Source organism: Hemiscyllium ocellatum, chromosome 12 (genome assembly GCF_020745735.1).
Source record: "Hemiscyllium ocellatum isolate sHemOce1 chromosome 12, sHemOce1.pat.X.cur, whole genome shotgun sequence".
NCBI lineage: Eukaryota > Metazoa > Chordata > Chondrichthyes > Orectolobiformes > Hemiscylliidae > Hemiscyllium > Hemiscyllium ocellatum.
In genome coordinates this window covers 32,417,054-32,433,514 of record NC_083412.1, presented here as the reverse complement: position 1 = coordinate 32,433,514, position 16,461 = coordinate 32,417,054, and the positions used below count along the sequence as shown (strand labels likewise).

Genomic DNA, 16,461 nt, shown 5'->3' with positions numbered 1-16,461 from the left:
TCACTATTACCTGTCTACATTTCTAAAATCTGAAAGGAAAGCAAATGATACTACCGCTTATCTCTTTTAACTACCGTATCAGAAAGTAGGTTGATGCACGCGCACCGGGACAGCTTCAGTTTAAATGCAGCCGGCAGCTAACGGCCGTGCGAGGACCCTTCCCCCAGGAGCAGGGCTGTCCAGGATACTGCCTGTCAGACCGGGGCTAGGAGGAGGGGGCCTATGCACTGACTAGCTGTCCTGACAGGTGCCTGTCTCCGACTCCCGAGCTGAAACGATGAGCGGCGGCCCATTGTCGTGGTGAAAGGGTTAACGGTCTCCATTGCCCCGTCCCCACCCCACCTCCCTTTCCCACCCCTTTCCCTCCTCCCGTTCCATCATGACCAAATGAACACTCGGGGAATGAAATTTAAATTTCGCAAAGGAGAACGAGTTCTCTGCTTCGAGCCGGATCCCACAAAGGCCAAGGTTTTATACGATGCCAAGGTAGCGGCACCGCGGCCTCCCCTCCCCTCCCCTACCCCTCTCTATTGTTTCAGCGGTTGCAGGGTCCGCCTCCTCACCCACCCCATCCCCACCCTCCAAGGATCACTGGGTGGGGGTATAGGAGGGGTCACTGTGGGGGAATGGATTGGGAAAGAGATCGGCCTGGAAGGTATATTCTGTTAGAGATCCCGGGGTGGTGAGAGAGAGTGGGGCCAGAGGTATCAGGGTGGGGAGGGGACAGACCTCAGGGTGGGAGGGAGAGAGCGGAGGCAAAGATTTTGAGGTGAGAAAAGGGGTAGAGATCTACGGATGCGGAGGGGGCAGAGATCTCTGGGTGGGGGGAGAGAGTTGGGGTAGGGGGTGGGGGCAGAGATCTTGGGGACAGAGATCTTGGGGTTGGGGGAGAGAGTTGGGGGCAGAGGTCTCAGGATTGCAGGAGAGAGTTGGGGGCAGAGATCTCGGGGTGGGGCAGAGGGTGGGGGCAGAGATCTCGGGGTGGGGGGAGAGAGAGAGTGGGGCAGAGATCTCGGGGTTGGGGGAGAGAGTTTGGGGCAGAGATCTTGGGGTTGGGGAAGAGAGTTGGGGCAGAGATCTCAGAGTTGGGGGAGAGAGTTGGCGGCAGAGTTCTCGGGGTGGGGCAGAGGGTGGGGGCAGATATCTCAGGGTGGGGGGGAGAGAGTGGGGGCAGAGATCTTGGGGTGGGGGGAGAGAGTGGGGGCAGAGATCTCGGGGTGGGACGGAGAGAGTGGGGGCAGAGATCTCGGGGTGAGGGGAGAGAGTGGGGGCAGAGATCTCGGGGTGGGGGGAGAGAGTGGGGCAGAGATCTCGGGGTGGGGGGAGAGAGTGGGGGCAGAGATCTAGGAGTGGGGGAGAGAGTGGGGGCAGAGATCTAGGAGTGGGGGAGAGAGTGGGGGCAGAGATCTAGGAGTGGGGGAGAGAGTAGGGGCAGAGATCTAGGAGTGGGGGGGAGAGAGTGGGGGCAGAGGTCTTGGGGTGGGGGAGAGACTGGGGGCACAGGTCTTGGGGTGGGGGAGAGACTGGGGGCACAGGTCTTGGGGTGGGGGAGAGAGTGGGGCAGTGATCTCGGGGTTGGGAGGAGAGTGGGGGCAGAGATCTCAGAATGGGGGCAGAGATATTGGGTTGTGAAGGTGGTGGGGGACACAGAACCGGGGATGAGGACATTGGGGTGGGGGGCAGAGAACCCGGGGTGTGGATGTGAGGGGTTGGGGGGGTGGGGAGTAGAGATCCCGTGGTTGGGAATTTTGGGGGAGGGGGACTAAGCTCTCTGGGTGCGGGGTGAGCTGAAATCTCTGGGTGAATTGCGATCTCAGGGTAGTTGGTGGGGGAGTGGTGGAGCTGAGATCTTGATTGGGCGGGCTGAGATCCAGGGATGGGGAGGTAGTGGGGCAGAGATCCCCGGGTGGGGGCAGAGATCTCTAGGTGGGGAGTTGTAGCTGAGACCCCGGGATGGGCTGCAATTCAGGGTAATGGGAGGATGGGGGCTGAGATCTCAGGTTGGAGAGGGGCTGAGAACCAGTTTGGGGAGGGCTGTATTCTGCGAGTGGGTGTTGTTGAGTTCTTGGGATGGAGGGGGCTGAAATCCTGGGGTGAGGAGGTGGTGGTCAGCGATCCTGGGATGGGGTGGTGACAGCAGAGATGCTGGGGTGGGGCACAGAGATCTCTGGGTGGGGGAGCTGAGTTATCAGCGTGCAGGGTGCACTGAGATCCCTGGGTGGGTTGCAAGCTCAGGGTAATTGGCGGGAGCTGAGATTTCGGGGTATGGAGGAGGTCCTGAGATCTTTGTTGGGCGGGGATGAGATCTAGGAGTGGGGAGGTGTTGGGGCCGTGATCCCAGGGTGGGGAGATGAGTGGGCATGGGTAGAGATCACAGAGGGGTGGGGTGGGTGGGGGCAAAGATCTTGAGGTGGGGTGCAGAGATCTTGGGATCGAAGAGGGTGGGCTGAGATCCCCTGGTGGGCTGCAATTTAGGGTTGTTGGGGTAGGAGGGGGTGCTGAGTACTTAGTTGGGTGGGTCTGAGATCCAGGGATGGGGAAGTGGGGTAGGGGGGGGACAGAGATCCCAGGATGAGGTGGTGTGGGGGCAGAAATCTTGGGATGGGGAGAGATTACATATTGGGTTGTGTGTGTGTGGGGGGGTGCGAGATCTCTATGTGAGTGGGAGGTGAGATCCCAGGGTGGGCTGCGATTCAGTGTAGGGGGGGGGGGGGCACTGTGAACTTGGGAGGGGCTGAGAACCAGAGTTGGAGGAGGGCTGCATTCTCAGGATGGGGTGTGCTGAGCTCTTGGGTGGGGAATGATGAGAATCCCAGGCTGGGCTGAGAGGGTGCTGAGATCTCAAAGTGGGGAATGCACTGAGATATCAGTGTGATTGGGGGGAATTGAGATCTTCGGGTGAGGGTGGAGATTGGGATTAAGTTGGAACTCGTGAGACCTCTGATTTGGGGAGAGGTATTACGGTGAAATATTGGATGCGTTGGTGAGCTCAATCCTGAACTGAGGAGAGATAATTGCAGGGGATAGGTTGGGTGAGATTTTGGCATGGAAAGTGCTTGGACATTTTGGGAGAAGAATTTGAATAAAATTGTGCTGAGATATCTCAGGGATTGGGGTGGGCTATGGTGGAAAAGATGGTGTGAATTTAAGTCAGCTCACTCTGAGAGGTGATGTCTAAGATCACCTGGATTTAGAAGTAATATATTAATTTGAGGATTGGCTAACCAACAGAAAGCAAAGTTTCAGGAGAAATAGGTCTCTTTCTGGGTAGCAAGCTGTAACTGGTGAATGCCACACAGTTTGGTCTTTGAGCCTTAACTATTTATGGTCTATTATTGACTGGATGCAGGAATAAAATATAGCCAATTGTGCAGATGACATTAAAATAGGTGAGGAAGTGAGTTGCAACAAAGGAATAAGAAATTTACAAATGGATTTAGATAGGTTAAGTGAATGAGCCAAAATTTTGTACATGTTTTTAAAATATATACATATGTTATCCATTTTGTTTGCAAGAACAAAAAGGCGATTTAATATCTAAATGGGGATAAACATCAAAATGCTTTGATGCAAGACTTGCACATAGCTAATCTTCAGCAGGTAATAAGGAGTGCAATTGGATTTTGACCTTTATTGCTAAAGGAATGTGTCCTGATGAAGGGCCTATGCTCGAAACGTTGACTCTCCTGCTCCTCGGATACTGCCTGACCTGCAGTGCTTTTCCAGTGCCACATGTTTCAACAGCTATTGAATACCTGTAATCGATTGAGTGAATGTTTCTAGATATGGTGTCAATCAAGCGGGCTGTTTTCTCCTAGATGGTGTCAAACATCTAGACTGTTGTTTGAGTTGCCCTCGTCCAGGCAAGTGGAGAGTATTCAATTATACTCCAGACTTGTGCCATGTAGATGGTAAACAGGTTTTGGATGTTAAGGGGTAAGTTACTGGCTGTGGGGTTCCTAGCCTCTGTCCTGCTCTTATACTTTTATCAGTAGTCCAATTCAGTTCTGGTCATTGATAACCTCCAGGATATTGAGAGTCGGTAGTTTAGGGCTGATAATGCCAGTGAATATCAAGGGGCAATGAGAGATTCTCTCCTGTTGGAGATGGCCACTGCCTGGCATTTGTGTTACTTGCCACTTGAGCTGAAACCTGGATGTTGTCCAGGTCTTGCTACATTTGACTGTTGACTGCTTATGGCTCATATCAAATGCCAACTCATTATGAGTGAGCACTATAAGTCACTGTTACAATAAGAGAAATTAAGAACTGCATCCACTTATAGACCCGATTATATCAAAGTACCAGAATTAGAACAACTGGGAGAATTCCAGAAGCCTAAGCAGACAATTTTTAACAGAAAAATATGTTAGCAGACTATTGGTGCTGTTGGAAAGGTGGAAAATTCATTACATAAACTGTGATAATGACAAGAGTTATTCACACAAAACATAGATAAGACTCACTTGGGAAAAGGCTGTTAATAGGAAGTGAATTCATTCATTAAAGTTGCTTTGGGAATAGGAATCATTTATTAATGCCATGATTAGTGAGATTCATCTGCAGAAGCCAGTAGAAAAGGCACAAATGCTCCATTTTATTCACAGAACGAGGGATTCCTCCATTTTGACTACAGAAACTCAGGAAGACTGTCCAGTACAAAATACACAGTAGCATCACTGCTATACTGCAAAAGTAAAATCTCTAATGACAAGAAAAGGAAATAATTACAGAGATGGGGTAAGTTGAACAGAGAGTTGATATATTGGAAAAATAATTGAGATACAAATTTGCTTCCAAATTAGGTACTAAATCAGAAGTTGAACACCTCTTTATCCAACTTGGATTCAGCTGATGATGTTGTAGCTCATCAAAACAATACTTTTGAAGAAGTATTGAAACCATTAACAATTACTTAAATCTAGGAACAAATAGTCACAGAACAGTTCAGTGGTTGAGGTGAATCCATGGATAATTTCATTAAGGATCCCTAGAGATCAGTGCAACAATAGGACTAATGGTTTAATATCAGGATTCATGAAAGACAGAATTAGAGCTATTGCTGATGAGTCCTTGTCAGAGAGATTGATTACATTCAAGTGAAGGTTCAAATCTGGAGAAATCCATTCAAATATTTCTGAAATATTCAAATATTTCTGAAGCAGAAATCTGGAATCAACAGTGGTTAATTATACAAGAAGGTCAGCCTTATCATAGGAGATCAGTAGAATCCACTCAATTCTGAAGTACGAAAGACACGTGATAAACCAGTGCAGGATGGAAGGAGTCAAACTAGTTGAAGTCAAGAAACAACAACTAAACTGTTTGTCACAGAACTGTTAGTCGTGGATCAACAAATTAAGGAACACCTGGTCATGGAGCAACCAGTCAAAGGACTACCAGTAAAAGATTTTATGGGGCTCCCTAGACTTGTGGTGAAACTCGAACAGAAGACCATTCAGATTAACAATGTTGCCTATGTATTTAAATTTATTACATACAGTAAGTGAGGTAGATACCTGCAACAGTACTGAATTGGCAGATATATTTTTAACTACTACGAACTCTGAAGAGATTTCAGTCTGCAAAATTTGAATGTAAATGCTAACTACCAGATAAGCAATGAGCAGTACTCCCCACTTGAGCTCATGGATGTGTCTTTAACTGACATAATTCAAAGTGTGACACAGTTTGATGATGAAATGGTAGTGACAAACTTATTTGATGTTGCTGAATTAATTTGGAAGACAAGTTCAAGCAATGAATTTCATCTCATTGTTGTCCCAGGCTGAACTGTGATAGATGTCCTGCCAAGCAAAAAACAAATTATATGGTTGAGAAAGTGAACATAGTGGTTTCACCATGAGTGCATTTACTGAGGGTAATCAGTGACTAAAGCATTCACCCTAATCACCAAGTTGAAATAAAACATCTACAGGCTTCTGGAGTAATCATTGGAGATGGAAAGTGAAAGTCTGCTAACACAGATTGAAGATGTGATCTGTATAACTCATCTAACAAATAAGAAGGGACAACCAGCATCCAAAGATTCAGAATACAGTCAAGAAGCAATTGCTTGCTTGAACAAGGCAGTTGTCTTACACAAAAGATATCCAAGAGATTAAAGTACCTTCAGTTCATAGGGACTTTCAGACCATAAGATGTTAGGAACAGAATCAAAGTCAACAGTTTTCAGCCCTGATATCTACCAATTCTCCAAATCTGAAGAGAGCATTTTCTGGAAAAACTGAGATACTTAAATTTGTGAATTCATAGATCTTGTGCAAAGGACATGGGAGTTGTGGAAAGAATAATAATTTAAACAAAAGTATAAGTAGTTTCTTTCAAGGGAGATTTAAAAAAAAAATTGGTGGTGGGATCTATCATACTAGTCCAACTTGTACATAATTGCTGTTATGTATAGACTACATCTTCCCCTTATTGTCAGACAATCAAGTAGATTTTCTGGACCACATTAGACTTAGCATTCTGTGATGTCTATCCTGAAAGAGGAGGATTCCAGCATATCAGACTTTATAGTGAGATGTGATACAGTCATACAACTTGATGAACTCAACTACTGATGAGAAGGAAGAAGTGATCATTTCCACTTCTCCAGACCTCCAAACTGACCACCAATACTCTGTGTCTGTGTTGTACTTGTAGCCATTCGTTGAGCTTTGTTTGAAGAACACATCCTTGCCCTATAAAGGTCAAGAGCAGCATCACAGGGGTATCAGTTGTGGTTTCTCCTCAGGCTCATGGTATTTCTGATTTGGACCACTGTGAAGATTGCAGCAAATCAAGATGATGATGAACCATACCTTTCCAGAGTCAGCAAGAAATGGCCTTACCAGCGTATATCTTGAAACCAAATAAAATGAAGAAGCTCCTTTATACTTACTACTTGTGTTATTCCAAACTACAATGTGATGTTTTGGTTTATCTAATGCTGTAATCATATGTATGTAAAAGTTCATTGTTCAGAATAGGAACCCATTAGATTCTTGGGCGTTCTGCCTATAGTACAAAAGCAGAACTGAAAAGAAGCCATTACTTTTTAAAATTGACTTGAATAGGTGCTTTCAATTACCTAATGATTGTTCAGATGGCACTGTAATTATCAAAAAGGTTAGATGATGGGTCAGTTGCTTTACTGTTCAGCTGAAAAGCTAATTCCAATGAGTGTGTTAACTACCTTTACATTTATTTTGGATTTGGATATCAGATTTTTTAAGATAGGGTAGAAAATTCAGAGGAAAAGAAAGTAAAGATTCATTGGATTGTTGTTTCAGGACCAACATAGGCATGGTAAGCTAGATGACTGTTGCCTTTGCTGTAAAACGTTAGTTCTATTTATTTCAAACAAAATTGTAGTTAGGTTTTACTGAGAAAAGAGGTTTTGTCCAGACATTTTATCTTGCCATCAAGGGTAATTTGCATGGATACAATTTAAAGGGAAAAAGCAATATTTATACTGTATGAGTGGAGAGTACTAATTGGTTGGCAAGTGAAGTCCCAATGGTAGAGGCATTGCCATGGAGAATGTGCCAGTTCCTAATGGTTGACAGTTTACTGCCACGCTATTTTAAATTTCAAACCAGTCATGTTGACTTTGATCAAGTCATTGCCCTGCAGAATGAACCAGCAAATGACTCACTTACCTTGTTAAGTTGAAACAAGTACAGTGCATGCACATTTTCTGTCTGCCTGCAAAGATTAGGACTGTATTAACGTACATAGCTTGCAGTGTATGCAGGTCTGACTGACTATCTTGATGACTGCAAGACATAAAGATTCAACAAAATGTCTTTTTTCAGCAGTACTATAGTTCTGTACTATCATTAACTGTTTGTAAAAATAAACAGCTAATTCTTTTCATTCATTTGAAAATAAATGAACAGATAATAATGTTCCCTGACTTTTGTTTTCCTCTAGATACTTGCATGATGTTACTAAATTTCTAATGATAAAAATGTTATGTGTAAAAACATATGGTTAATAATAGAAATAAGTATGTGGCATTTTTTTTATTGCACTGTTTTAGGATGTTTAATTATCTCTTACAGATTGTTGATGTAGAAGTCAGTAGAGATGAAAAAGGCCGAAAGATCCCAGAATATCTGATTCATTTTAATGGTTGGAACAGAAGGTAAGATCATTCTTTACATCTCTAAGAAACTAATTCTGTATATACATCTAAGTCGATTCTTAATTACATCTGGCAAGCTTAAATTAAATAGAAAGATCAAACTACAATCAGAGACCTGAATGGAGCAAATATTCAACTGATCCAAGGACAGAAGTTTGCATATTTCGGAGCAATGGCTTACATAGTTACTCAGATGATTCCACCAATCTTTCACCTATGTATAGTAGTAGTTTGGAAAATGTAGTAACAAATGTTTTTGTGGAGTTGGAGGATCTCAAAATTTTCAATAAGCTCGTTAGGTCACTTTTGGAATATTGAGTGCAATTCTGGTCTCCCTGCCATAGGAGTGATGTGAAATTTGAAAGGGTTCAGAAAGGATTTACAAAGATGTTACCAGGGTTGGCGGGTTTGAGCTGTAGGAAGAAGCTGAATAGTTTAGGCTGCTTTCCCTGGAGTATTGGAGACTGAGCAGTGACCTTTATAATTATTATAAAATCATGAGGGGCATGGATTGGGAAAATGGACAAGATCTTTTACCTGGGATGGGACAGTCCAGGAGGAGAGGGCATAGGTTTAGGGTGAGAGGGGAAAGATTTAAAAGGGACGGAAGGGGCAACATTTTCACGCAGAGGGTGGTGCGTGTATGGAATGAGCTACCAGAGGACATGGTGGAGACTGTTACAATTACAGCATTTAGAAGGCATCTGGATGGGTATATGAATAGGAAGGGTTTAGAGGGATATGTGCCAAATGCTGGCAAATGGAACTAGATTAATGTAAAAAAAACTAGTTGGCATGGGCAAGTTGGACTGAAGTCTCTGTTTCCGTGTTGTACAACTCTGACTTTCGGACTCTAATAAGAATTTCATAAAATCATAGATTTGTTGTCTTTCATATAAAAAAATTCTTTTGAGGAGTGTCTTAAACGAGGCAAGAACTTAAAATGTCAATGAATATTGGGGAGTTTGAAAGAATTTGGATGCTTAAATGTTCAGTGGAATGCAGTGAAAGGAGTATGGAATGCATTTCATGGGTATATTGAGCTTGGAGATGGAGTGAGAGGAGGTGGGAGAGGGACTAGGTATGGACACAGCATTGGAGCTATGGCGGATTTCACTTATTGGATAAGTGAAAAGTGGTGAACAGCAAGGTGGCAAAATATATAACCTCAGTCTTACTGATAAATTGATGTATGAGCTGCTCTGGTTCATGAGCTAAATTGAGGAAATGGTTGGTAGTGGAAAAAAATCAGAACTTTTAATTTCGTAATTGTTGTGAAATACTGGTATGCCTTGTTAGTGGAGTTAGTCATTGCCATCGCTATCTGGCTATATTATATCAATCAAAACTGGCTGTGTACAAATATGCAGAAATCCAACACAATGTTTGTCCTTTGAACTAAAGATTCTGAAGCTGAGGGTATACCGAGGTCTAATGACAGAATTTGAAGGGAAAGAGTCAAGGTTTTATTGGGAATAAAGATATCCAAGGTAGGGTAAGGGAGTGATCAACCGAAGAGCTTTGGTCTACTGGTCAAATGCCACGCTGTTAGAAGTTTGTGGTTGGAAGTCATTTGTATTGATTATAGAAGGAAGTGAGATAGGAAGGGGATCATATTCAGTGGATGGAGAAAGATGCAAGTTGGAGATGATTCAGACAGAGATTGCAACAGTGGAATCCAAGTGCTTAGGTATATGACATGGTCAGATGGTTACCAACAAATTATGATTGAAAGAGTTTAAATGGTAGGGGAGATTTAGGGAAGGCAGGAGAGGTGTAAACTTGAAGGAAGACTAATTGAGTTAAAGTGCAAATTAATAAAGATATTGGAAATTCAATGTAGAAGCTATGGGAAAGTATCATTGAACACTTCAGGATTCTTTGAAATGAAACAGCTTGGTAAACCTGATTGGATTTAAAAATGTAATCTCATATTTTTCAATGTGTTAATTGAGAGAAATAAAAATGATGCCACTGGGCCTGAAATTTCACCTGGAGAATAATTAGAAGGTTAAGGTGATTGTCTTTATACTTTAAACCAAGCCTCATTCTTGCACTCTTTCACTAGTGACAACTCCATTCAGTTTATTGTGTTGGACTGATTGGATAGATTCTTCATTTAGTGTATTTAACTGTGTAGTCTGTAAAGTCTATCTGCTTGAAAGTAGATGTTATAACTTATTCTACAACGGTGGCACAGTGGTTAGCACTGCTGCCTCACAGTGCCAGAGACCCGGGTTCAATTCCCAACTCAGGCTACTGACTGTGTGGAGTTTGCACGTTCTCCCCGTGTCAGCGTGGGTTTCCTCCGGGTGCTCCGGTTTCCTCCCACAGTCCAAAGATGTGCGGGTCAGGTGAATTGGCCATGCTAAATTGCCTGTAGTGTTAGGTAAGGGGTAAATGTAGGGGTATGGGTGGGTTTCGCTTCGGCGGGTCGGTGTGGACTTGTTGGGCCGAAGGGCCTGTTTCCACACTGTAAGTCTAAGTCTAAGTCTAAGATTCGTTGTTTGATAAAATAATTAGTATATGGAACAAGCAGAGGGTAATGGTAGATGAGAAAGCTTATAGCTAAAATTTCAGATTTGGTGTGCAGAATTGTCTTTTTCTATGTCATGCCATATGAAAATATAAAAAGAAGCATAAAATGACCTCACTGGGGCAGAGAAGAAATGTATAAAACTATATTGGGAGATTTATCACAACAACATGGAAGTTCAGTACCATTTAAAAACTACTAAAACCACTGAGTCATTTTTTTCAAACAATAATTGGAAAATTTGAAATAATTGTAATTTGATTTCTGCGTCAATATTGGAAGATGCAAGATTTCTACTGAAGAAGAGCTGGTTGATTTCTAGCCTTATATTTGCTTTTAAATTCCAGATGCTTAAGGCAAGAATAATGCATGCACCACCACACAACTCAACAAAATCAGTTACCATGTGTTGATTTTGATTACAGCTTCACCAGTTTCTGTTTCTTTCTGGTTGTGTTTGTCTGGTATTTACCAATTCCAAGATTGCTGTTTTTCTGTGCTGTTTGTGACAAGAAATCTATATTACCTCAACTCTAATGCTTTATATAGTTATAAATTGATAAAGTTGTATTATTGCATTGTTTCCTTGAGCACTTCTGCAGTTATTACCATGCACTTTGCACATTGAAGGATGCAGTATCCTTTTGTGTTGGTCAAGACAGATTGTCTCTTGAAGAAAGAAGGCATCTGTACACTTTGCATAAGAGGACTAGGCAAGTGAAAAGATTATTGAACTAATCTGAATAATTCGAAATTCTGTACTCTAGATTTGTACTTGATAGAGTTCTCCCTTTATACCTTAAACCAAGCCTCTATTCTTGCACTTTTCACTAGTGACAACTCCATTCAGTTTATTGTGCTGGACTGATTCGATAGATTCTTCATTCAGTGTATTTAACAATTAGTCTGTTAATTCTATTTTCTTTTAAAGAAATGTTGTCTTGATTCCCATGTAACTTCTATTTCTAGTGCATCTGGTTCGTCAGAAAGAGGATATTTCTTGATGCACAATTCTTGCCTTGTCATTCTTTGCTACTGAGAATAAAAGTTCTTTTAATTTTCTGCTCATAACTCAACAATGTGGAATTATCCTTGTTGATTTTGCACCCTTTCAATTGTTCATCTGACTTTCGAATGATCTGATCTGAAATAATGCAAGTGAAATCTTTACCATGTTTCATACATAATTTATGTTGCACCCTGTTTTATCCAAAATAAAAACATCATGTGTGTGCAACATACACCTATAAGTATTTTTCACTTCCCCTGTCTGATCATGGGTTCTTCTGATCAGAATTTGGAGATAACAAAACAGCAAAGGGCAACTCAGACTCTGATCATCAAGTCTTTACTCGTGATGCAAATAGTATAGATTAATTATCTTAATTATAGAAAGGCAAATCATTGAAAGGATGCATACAGATGATTTTTGATTCTACATATACATTCAATTACCATTTAATGTATAGATAATCTGAACACTATTTTCAAACTCAACTAATGAGCACTTTGAGGTATTTTTTGACATCCGCCAGTTGATCACCTCGCTTAATATGCCATTTGAAGTGGTGTGTTTTCTGATAAAGTCCAATGATTTTTATTTTAGCCATTTTACATTTATCAACTTTTGTTTCATTTTATTGAAAGCCTCAAAGAATCTTTGTTGAGAGGTTGAAACATTAGTTCAAACAAATGCAGAAGCTGTAATTTGATTATCATAATTTTCTACTTTTACTGTCTGCATCTTTGATCTCCACATTGTTTAGTGTATGATCTCTTAGTGAATGCTCATGCTTGTAGGTATATAGGCAAGCACTGTTTTTATTTAACTCTATGCTGTTTTTGTTAATCCCCTCACTTAAAACTGATGTTTTAGTTTTATAAAGTATTTTGTTTTTGCTGTTTGTTTTGATACAATACTAATAAATATTAGTACAACTCTTATGTACAACTTTGTTACACTACCAAACAAGGATAATTATCCCAAATAAATCTGATTATGTGAAGTTCTGGTTGACGTTATTTCATTATTTAACTCTGAACTGCTTTGTGAGTTTGATCTACAAAACAGTCTTTAAAAATGCATTTCACCTACATTAGAGAAAGACCGGTGTATTCTGTGTTGCAATGTGAGCAGTCAGATGTGATGTACAATCAGCATCATATATTTACTTTTCAATTGTAAAACCATTCCTATTCTAGCTTGAGGCAATTCCACCCTTATTTTATAGGTAAATGTGAACTGTAGTGTAAAAGAATGAAATATGGTTTTCCAGTTGTTTTAAGAATCATTAATTTTGGAATCTACTCTGTATAGATTATCAGGTCTCTAAATTTCTGTATTTTCTCAATAAAGAAATGGATACTTCTAGGATTGAAGATTTTTGTTTTAACATATTAGTAATAACCTACAGTTCATATTTTTTTGGAGAATGTTTTTCACTAATTCTGGATTAGTTGCTTTCATGTTTGATATTTGGATAACATTATGAATTGCTGCTGTGAGATACAACAATGTAAGATTTTGCTAGTCTTTGTCTTTTGCATTGATAACAGAGCTGTCATTAAATCCCTAATGGCTCTAGTTGAGTGTTTCAGTAGAAGAAAAAGGAGGATACTTTGTTAAACCATGTACAATTTCAAAGTAGTAGGTTAATTCCTTCAAATAATTTATTATTTATGTTATTTGGTACAGTATGTTCTCATTGTTCCTATTAAAGTTCACTCCTTCAGTCATCTATTTCATTGATTAGGCTTGTATCATGTTCCTTCCAAGTTACATTTTGACAATTAATGGACTTGGTGTTTGGAACTTTGCATTTGTGTCTGTGATTCAGTATGGTAGGAATGAATTAGCTGCAAACAATCGAAGTCCAGTTTATCGTTATTTTTTTAAAAACAGTGGCTACTTACATAGTTACTGATTGGTTTTTATTTATACCATTGTTATGATCTTCTACATCTGAACATACCACAACAGTCAAATAGCTTTTACAAAAGTAATTTAAAATCAGTAGTATCTAGTTGAAGTCTAATGATTACATTGTAAAATTGAAAAGAGCTAGTGTTGCGCAACTCTCTTTTTGTGAATAGCAGACGTTGCAACAAAGGCCAAGATTTATTCTGTTTAAATATTATTTATTGAATCATTCATCCTATTTTGAATGGATCAGATGTTACTTTTCAAAATAAAATATCAAGTACCTGATTCAATTTGAAACTAATACCCACTGAATTTTTGAATTCTATTTTCCCATGTTTAGTAAATATATTATGGTAAGTAAGCACTTCTATATAATGTTGTATTTAGTTTAATTTCTTCAAAGAATTGCTGTGGTGTTTTTAAAATTTTGATTTTAGCAGGCCTGTCCTTTTTCCTTAAATATACTTTTAACCCTTTCACTGACGGATTAGTGAGAATTTCACATTTGAAAAGTAAATTTATGCTTTTGAATGGGTTAATGGCTTTATTTCGGTTTTGTAAGCTTCATTTTTGATTTGAGTTTTCTTTTTTTTTGTTGCCTTTTATTTTTACCTGTCTTTATCCTCCTGTCTCCAGCTGGGATAGATGGGCAGCAGAAGATCATGTACTTCGTGACACAGATGAAAATCGCAGATTACAGCGTAAATTGGCCAAGAAAGCTGTGGCTCGCATGTAAGAATAATTTACGTGATGTAAGCATCATTACATACCCCAAAATATTTGCAAAATAATAACTTTGTTTAAAACAAAAACTTGGCAGCTTGGTCAGATAAATGCATAAACCTTTTATGTGAAATCTGGCAAGTAAGAAGTTCTACGGAAGTTCAACCTAGAGGATTGATGATTTGAAGTTTGAGAATCAAATGAATTCTCATGTTTCTTTCTGAATACAATGTGCTGCCAGGGCATAGCTATTGCACAAATGGAATCAGGCCCCATTAAGAACAGGTTTATAAGGTGAGTAAATGTGCTCTTAACTTGAGTCAAAGTGCAAAGCCACAACTGGAGTATTCCAAAATATTCAGTGTGAGTTGCCTTCATGCAAAGGGTTCTGTGATTGATAATGAGCTGACATTTGAGTCCCAAGCAAGAATAAAATTTGTACAGAAATTACAGCCAGTACAATGTCGGGCAGAAACTTCAGTACATCACGTACACAAAGATCTATGATTGAAGCTGCCTCAGAGATTTCTATCTGCAGTGCTGTGAAAGAAGGACCATGGACCACTTACAACTTATCCAGCTGAAGACCATATCCAGCAAGAGATATATAAATGTTCACTTCTTTTATGTGACTTTGTTTGTATTGGTGTCAAACTGTGCTGGATTAGAAATAAATAGTCCTGCTGAAAAATATTGAATAACCTTAACTGACTCTTGGTAATTAAATATGTTTGCAAAATGTTAAATGCAATAAATGCAGTTTGAGGGTTACAGAAACTGCATCCTTTTTTATGTATGCTGATATCAACTTATTATCACGCTCCTTAAATTTTTGAAGTGATTGTTTTCAGATTAATTGACATTATTTAATATTTAAACTTGGATATTTTGTTTATTTTTTTGTAAGATTTAGAAAAGTGTTTAACTAAATTTTGCTTCTGGAAATTATTCAAGTTCTTGTGTTGTGAAATGAATCTATGAAGGATTGCTAGGTTTAATACTAACTTTCATGTGATTAGGAAAAACAAAGGGAAAAAGAAGCGTCGTTGCCGGCTACCTGGTGTTGACTCAGTGCTGAAAAGTCTCCCTGCAGATGAAAAGGAAGACAATGATGAAAACTGTGAGTTTTTTTTAAGTTGTAGAATCATTATGGCATGGAAGGAGGCCTTTCATTAAATCAAATCGATCGTCAACTTGAAGCAACTCCATTCCTGTGCTCTTTCTAAGTCTGTGCGTTTACTTGTATAAATGGCTAGCCAAAGTCTTTTGAAATCACTCATCATTTCTGCTTCTGCCATCCTTTTAGACAGCAAGTTCCATTCAGTAACTGTAGAAAATACATTCTTTTAATTATTCCTTGCATTTCTTCCCAAAAACCTTAAGTCTCTGACCCATAGTCCCTGTATTGCCAGCGAATACAAACAGGTCATAGAGTCATCGTTCCAAGGCATCCATGTCGACTAGCTATCCTAAATTAATGTAGTCCCATTTACCAGTGCTTGGCCCATGTGCCTCTAAATCCTTCCTATTAATATACTATCCCGATGCCTTTTTAAATGTTGGAATTGTACCTCTCTCCATCACTTCCTCTGGCAGCTCATTCCATACATATACAACCTTCTGTGTGCAAAAGTTGCCTCTTAGGTCACTTTTAAATCTTTCCCCTCACATCTTAAACCTATACCCTCTGCTACTCTGGGGAAATTCACCCTATCCATGCCCCTCATGATTTTATAAACCTCTTATAGGTCACCCCTCAGTCTCCAACGCTCCAGGGAAAATAACCCCTACTTATTCAGCCTCTCCCTGCAGTTCAAACCCTCCAACTCTGGTAACATCTTTATGAATCTTTTCTGAACCCTTTCAGTTTTCACAGCATCCTTTCTATAGCAGGGAAACCAGAATTGAACACAGTATTCCAAAGTGGCTTAATCAATGTCCTGTAAAGCCACAACATGTCCTCCCAACTCATACACGTTTTGCATTGCCCAATAAAGGCAAGCATACCAAATGCTTTCTTCACTACCCTGTCTGCCTGTGATTCCACTTTTGAGGAGCAATGAACCAAAGGTCTCTTTGTTCAGGCTTTTGTGTACTCGAATCCTGCCATCATTTTGTATCTCTCTA

At 40.3% G+C, this 16,461-nt stretch overlaps 1 protein-coding gene across 5 annotated transcripts in view; it reads left to right on the top strand.

The window, feature by feature from the left end:
* Positions 1–246: 246 nt before the first annotated feature.
* The window catches only part of LOC132821012 (male-specific lethal 3 homolog), a 47,415-nt gene continuing 31,200 nt past the window's right edge, over positions 247–16,461 (top strand). For 2 of the 5 annotated variants that reach the window (XM_060833484.1, XM_060833482.1), the window contains exons 1-4: positions 247–486; positions 8,070–8,152; positions 14,248–14,343; positions 15,354–15,454. In XM_060833484.1, coding sequence (XP_060689467.1) covers positions 388–486; positions 8,070–8,152; positions 14,248–14,343; positions 15,354–15,454 — 379 coding nt within the window. In that variant the 5' untranslated portion in view covers positions 247–387. Of the gene's footprint in view, positions 487–4,607; positions 4,741–8,069; positions 8,153–14,247; positions 14,364–15,353; positions 15,455–16,461 lie in introns of those variants that run through there. The other 3 variants (XM_060833483.1, XM_060833485.1, XM_060833486.1) reach the window with 3 other exon arrangements.